The sequence below is a fragment of the Oncorhynchus masou genome, chromosome 16 (assembly GCF_036934945.1).
Source record: "Oncorhynchus masou masou isolate Uvic2021 chromosome 16, UVic_Omas_1.1, whole genome shotgun sequence".
In the NCBI taxonomy this organism is placed as follows: domain Eukaryota; kingdom Metazoa; phylum Chordata; class Actinopteri; order Salmoniformes; family Salmonidae; genus Oncorhynchus; species Oncorhynchus masou.
In genome coordinates this window covers 46,165,634-46,183,597 of record NC_088227.1, presented here as the reverse complement: position 1 = coordinate 46,183,597, position 17,964 = coordinate 46,165,634, and the positions used below count along the sequence as shown (strand labels likewise).

Here is a 17,964-nt window from a genome sequence, read left to right as displayed (position 1 = left end):
GTCTTGAAAATATATGATACTACGTCCAAATGGTGGTCTAGCAATGATCAACCACCAACTTAACAGAGCTTAAATCATTTTTTAAAGAATACATGTGCAAATATTGTACAATCCAGGTGCAGTTTTTAAAGACTAACCCAAAAAGACTAATGTATCGTGAATACTTATGAGATATTTATGTATTTAACTTTCTAAAATTAGCCCCCACCCCCCCTCCAAAAAAAATATATATATATATTATTATTTTCACTTTGTCATTATGGGGGTAGTGTGTGTAGAGGCTATAACAAAATGTGGTTTAAGTCACAGGGTCTGAAAACTTTCTGAAGGCACTGTACAGCTATGTCATATTATTTATGAGCGTCAAGAAATATCAGATGGACTCTACTCAGTCAAGAGACCATTTATAAACTAGTGAACCTTGACCGTTTGTCAATCCAAGCACAGGTAGCCGCTGTGCCAGCACTTTACGAAAAGACCAGAGACCAGAAATGGAAAACAGAAGGAGAGGATTTGGACTCGTCGTTAAACACATTTTACGAGACAAATTGACTCACAGACGATGAAGGAGTATAAATATCCCCCTCCGTGTAAAGAAATCCCACTGCAACCATAGCACGCACACACACACACACACACACACACACACACACACACACACACACACACACACACACACACCCACACACACACACACACACACACACACACGTGGGACACACAGCAGACTTGTCAAAGTTTCCCAGTCAGTCAGTCAGTTTCCCAGTCAGCCAGTCAGTTTCCCAGTCAGTCAGTCAGTTTCCCAGTCAGTCAGTCAGTTTCCCAGTCAGCCAGTCAGTTTCCCAGTCAGTCAGTCAGTTTCCCAGTCAGCCAGTCAGTTTCCCAGTCAGTCAGTCAGTTTCCCAGCCAGTCAGTCAGTTTCCCAGTCAGTCAGTCAGTTTCCCAGCCAGTCAGTCAGTTTCCCAGCCAGTCAGTCAGTTTCCCAGTCAGTCAGTCAGTTTCCCAGTCAGTCAGTCAGTTTCCCAGTCAGCCAGTCAGTTTCCCAGTCAGCCAGTCAGTTTCCCAGCCAGTCAGTCAGTCAGTTTCCCAGTCAGTCAGTCAGTTTCCCAGCCAGTCAGTCAGTTTCCCAGTCAGCCAGTCAGTTTCCCAGTCAGCCAGTCAGTTTCCCAGTCAGTCAGTCAGTCAGTTTCCCAGTCAGTCAGTCAGTCAGTTTCCCAGTCAGTCAGTCAGTTTCCCAGCCAGTCAGTCAGTTTCCCAGCCAGCCAGTCAGTTTCCCAGTCAGCCAGTCAGTTTCCCAGTCAGTCAGTCAGTCAGTCAGTTTCCCAGTCAGTCAGTCAGTTTCCCAGCCAGTCAGTCAGTTTCCCAGTCAGTCAGTCAGTCAGTCAGTTTCCCAGTCAGTCAGTCAGTCAGTTTCCCAGTCAGTCAGTCAGTTTCCCAGTCAGTCAGTCAGTCAGTTTCCCAGTCAGTCAGTCAGTTTCCCAGTCAGTCAGTCAGTTTCCCAGTCAGTCAGTCAGTTTCCCAGCCAGTCAGTCAGTTTCCCAGTCAGCCAGTCAGTTTCCCAGTCAGTCAGTCAGTCAGTTTCCCAGTCAGTCAGTCAGTTTCCCAGCCAGTCAGTCAGTTTCCCAGTCAGCCAGTCAGTCAGTTTCCCAGTCAGTCAGTCAGTCAGTTTCCCAGTCAGTCAGTCAGTCAGTTTCCCAGTCAGTCAGTTTCCCAGTCAGTCAGTCAGTTTCCCAGTCAGTCAGTCAGTTTCCCAGTCAGTCAGTCAGTTTCCCAGCCAGTCAGTCAGTTTCCCAGTCAGTCAGTCAGTTTCCCAGTCAGCCAGTCAGTTTCCCAGTCAGCCAGTCAGTTTCCCAGTCAGTCAGTCAGTTTCCCAGTCAGTCAGCCAGTCAGTTTCCCAGTCAGTCAGTCAGTTTCCCAGTCAGTCAGTTTCCCAGTCAGTCAGTCAGTTTCCCAGTCAGTCAGTCAGTCAGTTTCCCAGTCAGTCAGTCAGTTTCCCAGTCAGTCGGTCAGTTTCCCAGTCAGTCAGTCAGTCAGTTTCCCAGTCAGTCAGTCAGTTTCCCAGTCAGTCAGTCAGTTTCCCAGTCAGTCAGTCAGTCAGTTTCCCAGTCAGTCAGTCAGTCAGTTTCCCAGTCAGTCAGTCAGTTTCCCAGTCAGTCAGTCAGTTTCCCAGTCAGTCGGTCAGTTTCCCAGTCAGCCAGTCAGTTTCCCAGTCAGCCAGTCAGTTTCCCAGTCAGTCAGTCAGTTTCCCAGTCAGTCAGTCAGTTTCCCAGTCAGTCAGTCAGTTTCCCAGTCAGCCAGTCAGTTTCCCAGTCAGCCAGTCAGTTTCCCAGTCAGTCAGTCAGTTTCCCAGCCAGTCAGTCAGTTTCCCAGTCAGTCGGTCAGTTTCCCAGTCAGCCGGTCAGTTTCCCAGTCAGCCAGTCAGTTTCCCAGTCAGCCAGTCAGTTTCCCAGTCAGTCAGTCAGTTTCCCAGTCAGTCAGTCAGTTTCCCAGTCAGTCAGTCAGTTTCCCAGCCAGTCAGTCAGTTTCCCAGCCAGTCAGTCAGTTTCCCAGTCAGCCAGTCAGTTTCCCAGTCAGTCAGTCAGTTTCCCAGTCAGTCAGTCAGTTTCCCAGTCAGTCAGTCAGTTTCCCAGTCAGTCAGTCAGTTTCCCAGTCAGTCAGTCAGTTTCCCAGTCAGTCAGTCAGTTTCCCAGCCAGTCAGTCAGTTTCCCAGCCAGTCAGTCAGTTTCCCAGTCAGCCAGTCAGTCAGTTTCCCAGTCAGTCAGTCAGTCAGTTTCCCAGTCAGTCAGTCAGTCAGTTTCCCAGTCAGTCAGTCAGTTTCCCAGTCAGTCAGTCAGTTTCCTGATGTAGAAAAAAATGATTTAACCACAGTACAGAACGTCATTATACCTCTACAGGAACTAAAACAACTAAGGAAGGAAGGAAGGAAGGAAGGAAGGAAGGAAGGAAGGCAGGCAGACCGGCTGGTTCTGTGTTCTGACCTGCTGAAGTCGACCCTGGCCAGGAGCTCCTGTCTCTTCAGGCTCTCCTTCTCTCTCTTTAACTCCATCTCTTTTTCTGCAGACAGAAAGTCCTCGTACGGAGCGTCATCAACATCAAGGTCACCTGATAGGATGAACCTACGGAGGGGGAGGGGCATCTTTAGAACTGTTTGGTTGTAATGTTTGAGAGTGTCCTCCGGGAGAGCGACGAGGTGTGCAGGCTTTTGTTCCGGCCAGACTAGAAACACATCACATTGTACTAATCAGCTGGTCAACAGAACCTTGATACGCAGGACTGAACGGTGGTTTTATAAACTGACAGTGATATACAGTACCAGTCAACAGTTTGGACACATCTACTCATTCAAGGGGTTTTTCTTTATTGGTACTATTTTCTATACTGTAGAATAATAGTGAAGACATCAAACCTATGAAATAACACATATGGAGTCATGTAGTAACAAAAAAAAGTGTTAAACAAATCAAAATATATTTTATATTGTAGTTTCTTCAAATTAGCCACCCTTTGCCTTGATGACAGCTTTGCACACTCTTGGCATTCTCTCAACCAGCTTCATGAAGTAGTCACCTGGAATGCATTTAATTAAACAGGTGTGGAATTTCTTTCCTTCTTAATGCATTTAAGCCAATCAGCTGTATTGTAACAAGGTAGGGGTGGTTTACTGAAGACGGCCTTATTTGGTAAATTATTATTTGGTCCATATTATGGCAAGAACAGCTCAAATAAGCAAAGAGAAACGACAGTCCATCATTACTTTAAGACAATTTGGAAAATGTAGTTGTGTCCAAACTTTTAACTGGTACTGTATGTTCTACGTGAAGGCATGGTGCTATCCAGGACAGTCATTATAGTCAGCAGGAAGTGGTGTGGGCACATGGTGCTATCCAGTCATTATAGTCAGCAGGAAGTGGTGTGGGCACATGGTGCTATCCAGTCATTATAGTCAGCAGGAAGTGGTGTGGGCACACGGTGCTATCCAGTCATTATAGTCAGCAGGAAGTGGTGTGGGTACATGGTGCTATCCAGTCATTATAGTCAGCAGGAAGTGGTGTGGGTACATGGTGCTATCCAGTCATTATAGTCAGCAGGAAGTGGTGTGGGTACATGCCTGCCACCGTCCTCTCTGTTGCCGATAGCGATGAGTGCCTCCAGGTCTGTCCCCTTCAGGCCGTACTGCAACAGCTCCTTAGCAGCGTCGACGTTCTCTGGGACACGTTCAACACACTCATGGAGCACCCACGACCTTTTATGGATCTTACTCTATACACAGACAGAGAGAGAGAGAGACAGAAACAGGCAGAGAGAGAGAGAGAGAGAGAGAGAGAGAGGCAGAGAGAGAGAGACAGAGAGAGAGAGAGCGACAGAGGCAGAGACAGAGAGAGAGACAGAGAGAGAGAGACAGACAGGCAGAGAGAGAGAGAGACAGACAGGCAGAGATAGACAGACAGGCAGAGAGAGAGAGAGAGACAGGCAGAGAGAGAGAGAGAGAGACAAACAGGCAGAGAGAGAGAGACAGACAGGCAGAGAGAGAGAGAGAGACAGACAGGCAGAGAGAGAGACAGACAGGCAGAGAGAGAGAGAGAGAGAGACAGACAGCCAGGCAGAGAGAGAGAGAGAGCCAGACAGGCAGGCAGAGAGAGAGAGAGACAGACAGGCAGAGAGAGAGAGAGAGAGAGACAGACAGCCAGGCAGAGAGAGAGAGAGAGACAGACAGGCAGGCAGAGAGAGAGAGAGACAGACAGACAGGCAGAGAGAGCATTTCTTCTAAAATGTACACAATAGAAATATTATCATAACTATTGTGTGTGTGAGAGAGTGAGAGTGAGAGAGAGAGAGAGAGAGAGAGAGAGTGTGTGTGTGTGTGTGTGTGAGAGAGAGAGTATGTGAGTGTGTGTGAGAGAGAGAGTGTGTGTGAGTGTGTGTGTGTACCAGGTAGTCCTGTATGGAGGCGATGCTGACAGTGCTCTTCCTCCACTGTCTCTGGTAGACCAGGTCTGAGTCGAGGCCGTATGCCTGGGCCAGGGAAAGGGCCTCTCCATACTCCTCATTATCTATCTGGAGACACACACACCACCATCATCAGCATCATCACCACTACTGTCTTCATCATCACCATCATCACACACACCACCATCAGCATCACTACTGTCTTCATCATCACCATCATCACACACACCACCATCATCACCATCAGCACCACTACTGTCTTCATCATCACCACCATCATCAGCATCATCACCACTACAGTCTTCATCATCACCACTACTGTCTTCATCATCACCATCATCACACACACCACCATCATCACCATCATCACCACTACTGTCTTCATCATCACCATCATCACAGTCATCACCATCAGCACCACTACTGTCTTCATCATCACCATCATCACACACACCACCATCATCAGCATCATCACCACTACTGTCTTCATCATCACCATCACCACCACTACTGTCTTCATCATCACCATCATCACCATCACCACCATCTAAAACTCTACTAGCCACTCAGAAGTGTTCTCCAGCCATCACCACCATCTAAAACTCTACTAGCCACTCAGAAGTGTTCTCCAGCCAAAAGTTACAGCAACAAAACAGATGAACAGGCTTTGTAATGTTTCTAAAACACAACATGTTTACTGAGAGAAATGTTCACCTGCCCTTTTAAGGCCTGGAGGTTACCGTGGTAACACGACTGGAGTCATGTTTGTGCCTGTGAGATGGAGTCTGACTAGTAAACGCGTTGTCTTCTCTTCTCTAGCAGGTGAAATTAAAACGTAGAAAAACGACCTGGCTTGTGGAACAAAACAATGAGAATGGAAACACGAGGACAAAGTCTCACCAAAGCAGACTTTAGTTTCAAGTAAATTACACCATCTTTTATTACTGTGCCCTGCACTTATTAAAACAAATCTTTCACTCAGCTCTTCAGGTGCACACAGCCCCCAGCCAGGCAGTGTTGAGCTGGGAAAGGCTAGATAGGATTCCTAGTTCTTTGACTTTGTTCGATTTAATTGACCAACTATGAAACAAAACAGGCAGAAATACTTTGAAGACAGCTGCTACGGCATTTATTTTACTATAAATGTGATCATACTTGATGTTTTATTCACAAATACGAATATGTGCCTTTGGTTACTTTGACTACTTGGGAATGTCAGTCGGCCATTTTGTATTTTGGGAATGTCAGTCAGCCATTTTGTATTTTGGGAATGTCAGTCAGCCATTTTGTATTTTGGGAATGTCAGTCAGCCATTTTGTATTTTGGGAATGTCAGTCGGCCATTTTGTATTTTGGGAATGTCAGTCGGCCATTTTGTATTTTGAGAATGGTGGTCGAGTGTGCGTGAGCTTGGTGTGTGTGTGTGGTCATCGTCATGGCGACTTACCTTCCTTTGGTACAGCTCTTCAGGCGTGGTGGAGCGTAGGCTGACCAGACGGTAACTCTTGACGACGGTGCGAGGACGTTTCCGTGGCGGCGCGAAGCGTTCCATCTCGGTGACGTAGTACAGCCCCTGCTTCACGTAACCGGAGTAACGGGCCTTGGCTGACGACTCTTCATCAGAGTCAGAGTCTCCTTCCTCACCCTCCTCATCCTCCGAAGCCACACCCCCCATGTTACTGTCCAGGCGACCTCTCTTCTGTGCCAGACGCACTTCACACTGGGTGTGGGGGAGTAGGGGGCGAGAGAGGAGAGGGGGAGAGAGAGAAACAATCGGCCATATTTAATGTGTGGTAGGCTGAGCTCTCTCCCTCGTGTTTCCGTGAGGGCCGATGGCTCAACAGCCAGGAAGAGACATTGTCAGCCAACTACTTTTTCATTGAACGTTTACATCATCTCTACAGATGGCAGCAGTCAGAGGGACAAAGCACGGTGCTCCTTCATCGAGTGAATTTGAACGTGACCTGTAACCATGAGTCCAAATCCACTCAGTCTATTATATTATTCGCCGTGTTTCACATGGTCCCCGCAGAGTGGTGGCGTCCAATTTGTAAGTCGCTCTGGATAAGAGCGTCTGCTAAATGACTTAAATGTAATGTAAATGGTGGCACATCGACACCTTAGTGTGCTCTGACTGACGCCTTCGTGTGCTCTGACTGACGCCTTCGTGTGCTCTGACTGACGCCTTCGTGTGCTCTGACTGACGCCTTCGTGTGCTCTGACTGACGCCTTCGTGTGCTCTGACTGACGCCTTCGTGTGCTCTGACTGACGCCTTCGTGTGCTCTGACTGACGCCTTAGTGTGCTCTGACTGACGCCTTAGTGTGCTCTGACTGACGCCTTCGTGTGCTCTGACTGACGCCTTCGTGTGCTCTGACTGACGCTTCGTGTGCTCTGACTGACGCTTCGTGTGCTCTGACTGACGCCTTTCGTGTGCTCTGACTGACGCCTTCGTGTGCTCTGACTGACGCCTTCGTGTGCTCTGACTGACGCCTTCGTGTGCTCTGACTGACGCTTCGTGTGCTCTGACTGACGCTTTCGTGTGCTCTGACTGACGCCTTCGTGTGCTCTGACTGACGCCTTTCGTGTGCTCTGACTGACGCCTTCGTGTGCGCTGACTGACGCCTTCGTGTGCTCTGACTGACGCCTTAGTGTGCTCTGACTGACGCCTTCGTGTGCTCTGACTGACGCCTTCGTGTGCTCTGACTGACGCCTTAGTGTGCTCTGACTGACGCCTTCGTGTGCTCTGACTGACGCCTTCGTGTGCTCTGACTGACGCCTTCGTGTGCTCTGACTGACGCCTTAGTGTGCTCTGACTGACACCTTAGTGTGCTCTGACTGACACCTTAGTGTGCTCTGACTGACACCTTCGTGTGCTCTGACTGACGCCTTCGTGTGCTCTGACTGACGCCTTAGTGTGCTCTGACTGACACCTCAGTGTGCTCTGACTGACACCTTAGTGTGCTCTGACTGACACCTTCGTGTGCTCTGACTGACACCTTAGTGTGCTCTGACTGACACGTTTATAAAAGGTGTCGAAACTGACTGAATAAAGTCCATCTATACCCATCCTTTGCCGTTCATAAATCCATGTCCTCGGTTTCCTTTCCTAAGAGATGAAGGCCATATTGTGACAGACAGCCAGCCAGCCCATCTCCTGCCCTCCCTCACAACCTCCCACAATCCCGCACTCCCTCCCTCCTGCCAGTCAGCCCTCCAACCCCACTCCAGCCAGCCCTCCAACCCCACTCCAGCCAGCCCTCCAACCTGCCAGCCCTCCAACCCCACTCCAGCCAGCCCTCCAACCCCACTCCAGCCAGCCCTCCAACCTGCCAGCCCTCCAACCCCACTCCAGCCAGCCCTACAACCTGCCAGCCCTCCATCCCCACTCCAGCCAGCCCTCCAACCTGCCAGCCCTCCAACCCTACTCCAGCCAGCCCTCCAAACCCACTCCAGCCAGCCCTCCAAACCCACTCCAGCCAGCCCTCCAAACCCACTCCAGCCAGCCCTCCAAACCCACTCCAGCCAGCCCTCCAACCTGCCAGCCCTCCAACCCCACTCCAGCCAGCCCTCCAACCTGCCAGCCCTCCAACCCCACTCCAGCCAGCCCTCCAACCTGCCAGCCCTCCAAACCCACTCCAGCCAGCCCTCCAAACCCACTCCAGCCAGCCCTCCAAACCCACTCCAGCCAGCCCTCCAACCCGCCGTCCAGCCCGCCCTCCAACCCCACTCCAGCCCGCCCTCCAACCCCACTCCAGCCAGCCCTCCAACCCCACTCCAGCCAGCCCTCCAACCTGCCAGCCCTCCAACCACACTCCAGCCAGCCCTCCAACCTGCCAGCCCTCCAACCCCACTCCAGCCAGCACTCCAGCCAGCCCTCCAACTCGCCTTCCAGCCAGCCCTCCAATCCCACTCCAGCCAGCCCTCCAACCCCACTCCAGCCAGCCCTCCAACCCGCCAGCCCTCCAACCCCACTCCAGCCAGCCCTCCAAACCCCACTCCAGCCAGCCCTCCAAACCCCACTCCAGCCAGCCCTCCAACCTGCCAGCCCTCCAACCCCACTCCAGCCAGCCCTCCAGCCAGCCCTCCAACTCGCCTTCCAGCCAGCCCTCCAATCCCACTCCAGCCAGCCCTCCAACCCCACTCCAGCCAGCCCTCCAACCCGCCAGCCCTCCAACCCCACTCCAGCCAGCCCTCCAAACCCCACTCCAGCCAGCCCTCCAACCTGCCAGCCCTCCAACCCCACTCCAGCCAGCCCTCCAACCTGCCAGCCCTCCAACCCCACTCCAGCCAGCCCTCCAACCCCAATCCAGCCAGCCCTCCAACCCCACTCCAGCCAGCCAATCCCTCTTCAGCCATCCTTCCCTACCTCACTTGAGCCAGCCAGTCCTTGCCCCCTCCTCACAAACACCACAACCCCCTTCACCCCCCACTCCTTACCTCCAGACTGAGGAAGCCCCCGTCGTGGGCTGCGGTAACCCGTGGCGATGGCTGGAACCACTCACAGCTCTTTCCCAGGAGGTTCTGAAGGGTTCTAACAGAGGACACGGTCAGAGAACCAGAACACCGGGCCAAGATCAGCACGCAGTCTGACCACCAGGCCACCTCACACAGAGAGTAGTACTGCTCCTTGTCTGGGGAGAACACACACACAGATTATATTACACACACACACACATTATACTACACACACTGACATAACAGAGACAGTCTGCCCCCCGGTGGCCAGAGACAGTCTGGCCAGAGACAGTCTGCTACCTTTAATCTTCTTCCTCTTCTCCAGAGAAGTCTTCCATTCTGGGTTGATCTCCTCAAATCCTGGCTACACAGAGAGAGAGAGACAGAGAGACAGAGAGACAGAGAGAGAGACAGAGACAGAGAGACAGACAGAGAGAGAGACAGAGAGAGAGACAGAGAGAGAGACAGAGAGAGAGACAGAGACAGAGACAGACAGACAGAGAGACAGAGACAGAGACAGACAGACAGAGAGACAGAGACAGAGAGAGAGACAGAGAGACAGAGAGACAGACAGACAGAGAGAGAGACAGATAGAGAGACAGAGACAGAGACAGACAGACAGAGAGACAGAGAGACAGAGAGACAGAGAGACAGAGAGACAGAGAGAGAGAGAGAGAGAGAGACAGAGAGAGAGAGATAGAGACAGAGAGAGAGAGAAAGAAGGGGGAAATAGACATTTTCACTTTGTGTATCTGTGTAATCTGAGGGAAATATGTCTCTCTAATATGGTCATACATTGGGCAGGAGGTTAGGAAGTGCAGCTCAGTTTCCACCTCATTATGTGGGCAGTGTTTCACATTGTACAGTGGCCTAGTAGGAGACAGACCCTCTCCTAGCCTCTCTCTCAACCCAGTAGCAGACAGACCCTCTCCTAGCCTCTCTCTCAACCCAGTAGCAGACAGACCCTCTCCTAGCCTCTCTCTCAACCCAGTAGCAGACAGACCCTCTCCTAGCCTCTCTCTCAACCCAGTAGCAGACAGACCCTCTCCTAGCCTCTCTCACAACCCAGTAGCAGACAGACCCTCTCCTAGCCTCTCTCACATACCCTCTCCTAGCCTCTCTCTCAACCCAGTAGCAGACATACCCTCTCCTAGCCTCTCTCACAACCCAGCAGCAGACATACCCTCTCCTAGCCTCTCTCACATACCCTCTCCTAGCCTCTCTCTCAACCCAGTAGCAGACAGACCCTCTCCTAGCCTCTCTCTCAACCCAGTAGCAGACAGACCCTCTCCTAGCCTCTCTCTCAACCCAGTAGCAGACAGACTCTCTCCTAGCCTCTCTCACATACCCTCTCCTAGCCTCTCTCAACCCAGTAGCAGACAGACCCTCTCCTAGCCTCTCTCTCAACCCAGTAGCAGACAGACCCTCTCCTAGCCTCTCTCACAACCCAGTAGCAGACAGACCCTCTCCTAGCCTCTCTCACATACCCTCTCCTAGCCTCTCTCTCAACCCAGTAGCAGACAGACCCTCTCCTAGCCTCTCTCTCAACCCAGTAGCAGACAGACCCTCTCCTAGCCTCTCTCACATACCCTCTCCTAGCCTCTCTCTCAACCCAGTAGCAGACAGACCCTCTCCTAGCCTCTCTCTCAACCCAGCAGCAGACAGACCCTCTCCTAGCCTCTCTCTCAACCCAGTAGCAGACAGACCCTCTCCTAGCCTCTCTCACATACCCTCTCCTAGCCTCTCTCTCAACCCAGTAGCAGACAGACCCTCTCCTAGCCTCTCTCTCAACCCAGCAGCAGACAGACCCTCTCCTAGCCTCTCTCACATACCCTCTCCTAGCCTCTCTCTCAACCCAGTAGCAGACAGACCCTCTCCTAGCCTCTCTCTCAACCCAGCAGCAGACAGACCCTCTCCTAGCCTCTCTCACATACCCTCTCCTAGCCTCTCTCTCAACCCAGTAGCAGACATACCCTCTCCTAGCCTCTCTCTCAACCCAGTAGCAGACATACCCTCTCCTAGCCTCTCTCTCAACCCAGTAGCAGACAGACCCTCTCCTAGCCTCTCTCTCAACCCAGTAGCAGACATACCCTCTACTAGCCTCTCTCACATACCCTCTCCTAGCCTCTCTCTCAACCCAGTAGCAGTCAGACCCTCTCCTAGCCTCTCTTTCAACCCAGCAGCAGACAGACCCTCTCCTAGCCTCTCTCACATACCCTCTCCTAGCCTCTCTCTCAACCCAGCAGCAGACAGACCCTCTCCTAGCCTCTCTCACATACCCTCTCCTAGCCTCTCTTTCAACCCAGCAGCAGACATACCCTCTCCTAGCCTCTCTCTCAACCCAGTAGCAGACATACCCTCTCCTAGCCTCTCTCACATACCCTCTCCTAGCCTCTCTCTCCTAGCCTCTCTCTCAACCCAGTAGCAGACAGACCCTCTCCTAGCCTCTCTCACAACCCAGTAGCAGACATACCTTCTCCTAGCCTCTCTCTCAACCCAGTAGCAGACATACCCTCGCCTAGCCTCTCTCTCAACACAGTAGCAGACAGACCCTCTCCTAGCCTCTCTCACATAGCCTCTCTCTCAACCCAGTAGCAGACAGACCCTCTCCTAGCCTCTCTCTCAACCCAGTAGCAGACATACCCTCTCCTAGCCTCTCTCTCAACCCAGTAGCAGACATACCCTCTCCTAGCCTCTCTCTCAACCCAGTAGCAGACAGACCCTCTCCTAGCCTCTCTCTCAACCCAGTAGCAGACAGACCCTCTCCTAGCCTCTCTCTCAACCCAGTAGCAGACATACCCTCTCCTAGCCTCTCTCTCAACCCAGTAGCAGACATACCCTCTCCTAGCCTCTCTCTCAACCCAGTAGCAGACAGACCCTCTCCTAGCCTCTCTCTCAACCCAGTAGCAGACAGACCCTCTCCTAGCCTCTCTCTCAACCCAGCAGCAGACAGACCCTCTCCTAGCCTCTCTCTCAACCCAGTAGCAGACAGACCCTCTCCTAGCCTCTCTCACATACCCTCTCCTAGCCTCTCTCACAACCCAGTAGCAGACAGACCCTCTCCTAGCCTCTCTCACATACCCTCTCCTAGCCTCTCTCTCAACCGACTTACACACACACACACACACACACACACACACGATTACCTGTAGTTGTTGATCCCAGGAGACCGTCTGTCTGAGAGAGGGGAGGTCCCATACAGACAGACGTCCAGAGAAATGGATGACTGCCAGGAGCGTCCCGTCAGGAGACAGACTCAAACGAAACACACCGTCCTGCACACAGAGTTACACAAACACAGGGTTAGAAAGAGCGAGGAGAGAGAGAGAGAGAGAGAGAGTTAGATACGCCAGGAGGGAGAAGGAATGAGGGACGAGAGACACACCTGTTCATTGTTGTGTCTCGAGAAGAGTCTGAAGCTGGGGACAGTGAAGAAACCTTTCTTCTGGTTCTAAATGACAGAGAGAGACCAGGTTACAATACAATGGGTGTTCGAAATGATCAAATGTAACTATTTTGCTCAATAACAATAAAGACAAATTAAAATGAAATGTTTTAAATGGATAGTTTACATTAGCGGCAGGACTCTAGACTATTGTTTTCCAGTGGCAAGTAAGACAACTGAGAATATATTTTAGAGAATATTTTAGAGCCCTACAATATATTTTATAGAGCCCTACAATATATTTTATAGAGCCCTACAATATATTTTATAGAACCCTACAATATATTTTATAGAGCCCTACAATATATTTTATAGAACCCTACAATATATTTTATAGAGCCCTACAACATATTTTATAGAATATTTTATAGAGCCCTACAACATATTTTATACAGCCCTACAATATATTTTATAGAGCCCTACAATATATTTTATAGAATATTTTATAGAGCCCTACAATATATGTTATAGAGCCCTACAATATATTTTATAGAGCCCTACAATATATTTTATAGAACCCTACAATATATTTTATAGAGCCCTACAATATATTTTATAGAACCCTACAACATATTTTATAGAATATTTTATAGAGCCCTACAACATATTTTATAGAGCCCTACAATATATTTTATAGAGACCTACAATATATTTTATAGAATATTTTATAGAGCCCTACAATATATTTTATAGAGCGCTACAATATATTTTATAGAGCCCTACAATATATTTTATAGAATATTTTAGAGCCCTACAACATATTTTATAGAATATTTTATAGAGCCCTACAATATATTTTATAGAATATTTTATAGAGCCCTACAATATATTTTATAGAATATTTTATAGAGCCCTACAATATATTTTATAGAGCCCTACAATATATTTTATAGAGCCCTACAATATATTTTATAGAGCCCTACAATATATTTTATACAGCCCTACAATATATTTTATACAGCCCTACAATATATTTTATAGAGCCCTACAATATAATTTATAGAGCCCTACAATATATTTTATAAACATGTTATAATTCTAAGGTACTCACAGTGCTGGTGTCGTCCTCGTAGCTGGTGACCTGTTTGTAATGGGGCGACCCAGACAGAGCTCTCCAGGCCGTGAGGCCACACCGGGTGGCCCTGGACGCATCATCAACACCCGACTCACAGCCCCCCACCAGCAGCAACCTGACACACACACACACGTGTTTACCTCTGTTGTTTATACCAGTACCAAACAATGACTAGGCTCCATTGTATCCTCTGGCTTAAAACACTGACACGACAATGAGGTAGGCTGGCTGTGCACTTACATAGAGGCAAAGATCTCCTGAATTCTCATTCTCCTGCACTGACCCGATTACCATATTCTACTAAAACAAGGACTTGTCTTTTCTAACGGGATCTAACAGCTGCTTTGAGACAAAATGGACTTGCTACAACATATACGTGGGTTGTCTCACCTATCTTTCTGAAGATGAAAGCACGAACTGTGTCGCTCTGGATAAGACTGTCTGCTCAATGAGGAAACTACATGTAACATGGTGGAATCTGCTTATACAGATGAAGAGGAGGAGGCGAGGAAAGGAGAGAGAAATGAGAGACACCCTGAAGCTGTGGTTCTTACCGGTGCCCAGGGTGGTATATGGCCGTGGTGATGCCGTGAGAGTAGTGGGTACAGAAACTGAAGCTGTGGTTCTCTTGGAAGCTCTGATTGGTCCCGACACTGAGAGGGGCAGGGACAAACACACTATTAAATACTTTGAATAAGTATGTTAAGTTTACAAAAAATATATATATATATAAATTGATTTGCTAGAACTATTTATACAACAGGTATCTTGATCCAGGAGGGAGTTGAATATCTCTGATGGAACAAAGAAGGTGGATCTCAACAACTAGCCACGTAGCTAGCAAGTTAGCACACCAAACGCACAGCTGGAGCCCTGAGCTGGAGATCATTTGACACATCTTAGACTTTTCACAGTTACATTTATAAAGCAGTGGCATTGCACACAGCACAGACCAGGCAGGGGGAGCCCTCAGTCCATTATATTGTAAAACATATATTTTATAGAACCCTAAAATATATTTTAAAGAGCCCTACAATATATTTTAAGGAACCCTACAATATATTTTATAGAACCCTACAATATATTTTATAGAGCCCTACAATACATTTTAAAGAGCCCTACAATATATTTTAAAGAGCCCTAAAATATATTTTAAAGAGCCCTACAATATATTTTTAAAAGCCCTACAATATATTTTATAGAACCCTAAAATATATTTTAAAGAGCCCTACAATATATTTTAAAGAGCCCTACAATATATTTTTAAAAGCCCTACAATATATTTTAAAGAGCCCTACAATATATTTTATAGAACCCTAAAATATATTTTAAAGAACCCTACAATATATTTTAAAGAGCCCTACAATATATTTTAAAGAGCCCTAAAATATATTTTAAAGAGCCCTACAATATATTTTTAAAAGCCCTACAATATATTTTATAGAACCCTAAAATATATTTTAAAGAGCCCTACAATATATTTTAAAGAGCCCTACAATATATTTTTAAAAGCCCTACAATATATTTTAAAGAGCCCTACAATATATTTTATAGAACCCTAAAATATATTTTAAAGAACCCTACAATATATTTTAAAGAGCCCTACAATATATAGTCTCCCAGTAGTGAGTGTAGAGGGAGCAGCATCAATAGTCTCCCAGTAGAGGGAGCAGCACCAATAGTCTCCCAGTAGTGAGTGTAGAGGGAGCAGCACCAATAGTCTCCCAGTAGTGAGTGGAGGGAGCAGCATCAATAGTCTCCCAGTAGTGAGTGGAGGGAGCAGCATCAATAGTCTCCCAGTAGTGAGTGTAGAGGGAGCAGCATCAATAGTCTCCCAGTAGAGGGAGCAGCACCAATAGTCTCCCAGTAGTGAGTGTAGAGGGAGCAGCATCAATAGTCTCCCAGTAGTGAGTGTAGAGGGAGCAGCATCAATAGTCTCCCAGTAGTGAGTGGAGGGAGCAGCATCAATAGTCTCCCAGTAGTGAGTGTAGAGGGAGCAGCACCAATAGTCTCCCAGTAGTGAGTGTAGGGAGCAGCATCAATAGTCTCCCAGTAGAGGGAGCAGCATCAACAGTCTCCCAGTAGTGAGTGTAGAGGGAGCAGCATCAATAGTCTCCCAGTAGAGGGAGCAGCATCAACAGTCTCCCAGTAGTGAGTGTAGAGGGAGCAGCATCAATAGTCTCCCAGTAGAGGGAGCAGCATCAACAGTCTCCCAGTAGTGAGTGTAGAGGGAGCAGCATCAATACTCTCCCAGTAGTGAGTGTAGAGGGAGCAGCATCAATAGTCTCCCAGTAGTGAGTGTAGAGGGAGCAGCATCAATAGTCTCCCAGTAGAGAGTGTAGAGGGAGCAGCATCAATAGTCTCCCAGTAGAGGGAGCAGCATCAATAGTCTCCCAGTAGTGAGTGTAGAGGGAGCAGCACCAATAGTCTCCCAGTAGTGAGTGTAGAGGGAGCAGCATCAATAGTCTCCCAGTAGAGGGAGCAGCATCAATAGTCTCCCAGTAGTGAGTGTAGAGGGAGCAGCATCAATAGTCTCCCAGTAGTGAGTGTAGAGGGAGCAGCATCAATAGTCTCCCAGTAGTGAGTGTAGAGGGAGCAGCATCAATAGTCTCCCAGTAGAGAGTGTAGAGGGAGCAGCATCAATAGTCTCCCAGTAGAGGGAGCAGCATCAATAGTCTCCCAGTAGTGAGTGTAGAGGGAGCAGCACCAATAGTCTCCCAGTAGTGAGTGTAGAGGGAGCAGCATCAATAGTCTCCCAGTAGAGGGAGCAGCATCAATAGTCTCCCAGTAGTGAGTGTAGAGGGAGCAGCATCAATAGTCTCCCAGTAGTGAGTGTAGAGGGAGCAGCATCAATAGTCTCCCAGTAGTGAGTGGAGGGAGCAGCATCAATAGTCTCCCAGTAGTGAGTGTAGAGGGAGCAGCACCAATAGTCTCCCAGTAGTGAGTGGAGGGAGCAGCACCAATAGTCTCCCAGTAGTGAGTGTAGAGGGAGCAGCACCAATAGTCTCCCAGTAGTGAGTGTAGAGGGAGCAGCACCAATAGTCTCCCAGTAGTGAGTGGAGGGAGCAGCATCAATAGTCTCCCAGTAGTGAGTGTAGAGGGAGCAGCATCAATAGTCTCCCAGTAGTGAGTGTAGAGGGAGCAGCACCAATAGTCTCCCAGTAGTGAGTGGAGGGAGCAGCATCAATAGTCTCCCAGTAGTGAGTGTAGAGGGAGCAGCACCAATAGTCTCCCAGTAGTGAGTGGAGGGAGCAGCACCAATAGTCTCCCAGTAGTGAGTGTAGAGGGAGCAGCATCAATAGTCTCCCAGTAGTGAGTGGAGGGAGCAGCACCAATAGTCTCCCAGTAGTGAGTGTAGAGGGAGCAGCACCAATAGTCTCCCAGTAGTGAGTGGAGGGAGCAGCACCAATAGTCTCCCAGCAGTGAGTGTAGAGGGAGCAGCACCAATAGTCTCCCAGTAGTGAGTGGAGGGAGCAGCATCAATAGTCTCCCAGTAGTGAGTGTAGAGGGAGCAGCATCAATAGTCTCCCAGTAGTGAGTGTAGAGGGAGCAGCATCAATAGTCTCCCAGTAGTGAGTGTAGAGGGAGCAGCATCAATAGTCTCCCAGTAGTGAGTGTAGAGGGAGCAGCATCAATAGTCTCCCAGTAGTGAGTGTAGAGGGAGCAGCATCAATAGTCTCCCAGTAGTGAGTGTAGAGGGAGCAGCACCAATAGTCTCCCAGTAGTGAGTGTAGGGAGCAGCATCAATAGTCTCCCAGTAGTGAGTGTAGAGGGAGCAGCACCAATAGTCTCCCAGTAGTGAGTGTAGAGGGAGCAGCATCAATAGTCTCCCAGTAGTGAGTGGAGGGAGCAGCATCAATAGTCTCCCAGTAGAGGGAGCAGCACCAATAGTCTCCCAGTAGTGAGTGGAGGGAGCAGCATCAATAGTCTCCCAGTAGTGAGTGGAGGGAGCAGCATCAATAGTCTCCCAGTAGTGAGTGTAGAGGGAGCAGCATCAATAGTCTCCCAGTAGAGGGAGCAGCACCAATAGTCTCCCAGTAG

The 17,964-nt window shown here is 49.0% G+C and overlaps 1 protein-coding gene across 1 annotated transcript in view; it reads right to left on the bottom strand.

The window, feature by feature from the left end:
• Positions 1-17,964, bottom strand: part of nbas (NBAS subunit of NRZ tethering complex) — a 315,206-nt gene that overhangs the window by 260,211 nt on the left and 37,031 nt on the right. The window contains exons 9-18 of the mRNA XM_064991781.1: positions 14,478-14,576; positions 13,900-14,038; positions 12,789-12,854; positions 12,550-12,678; positions 9,704-9,767; positions 9,386-9,579; positions 6,394-6,666; positions 4,930-5,055; positions 4,109-4,260; positions 2,979-3,116 (exon numbers count right to left, since the gene is read on the bottom strand). Of these exons, the coding sequence (XP_064847853.1) occupies positions 2,979-3,116; positions 4,109-4,260; positions 4,930-5,055; positions 6,394-6,666; positions 9,386-9,579; positions 9,704-9,767; positions 12,550-12,678; positions 12,789-12,854; positions 13,900-14,038; positions 14,478-14,576 (1,380 nt within the window). The remainder of the gene's footprint in view (positions 1-2,978; positions 3,117-4,108; positions 4,261-4,929; positions 5,056-6,393; positions 6,667-9,385; positions 9,580-9,703; positions 9,768-12,549; positions 12,679-12,788; positions 12,855-13,899; positions 14,039-14,477; positions 14,577-17,964) is intronic.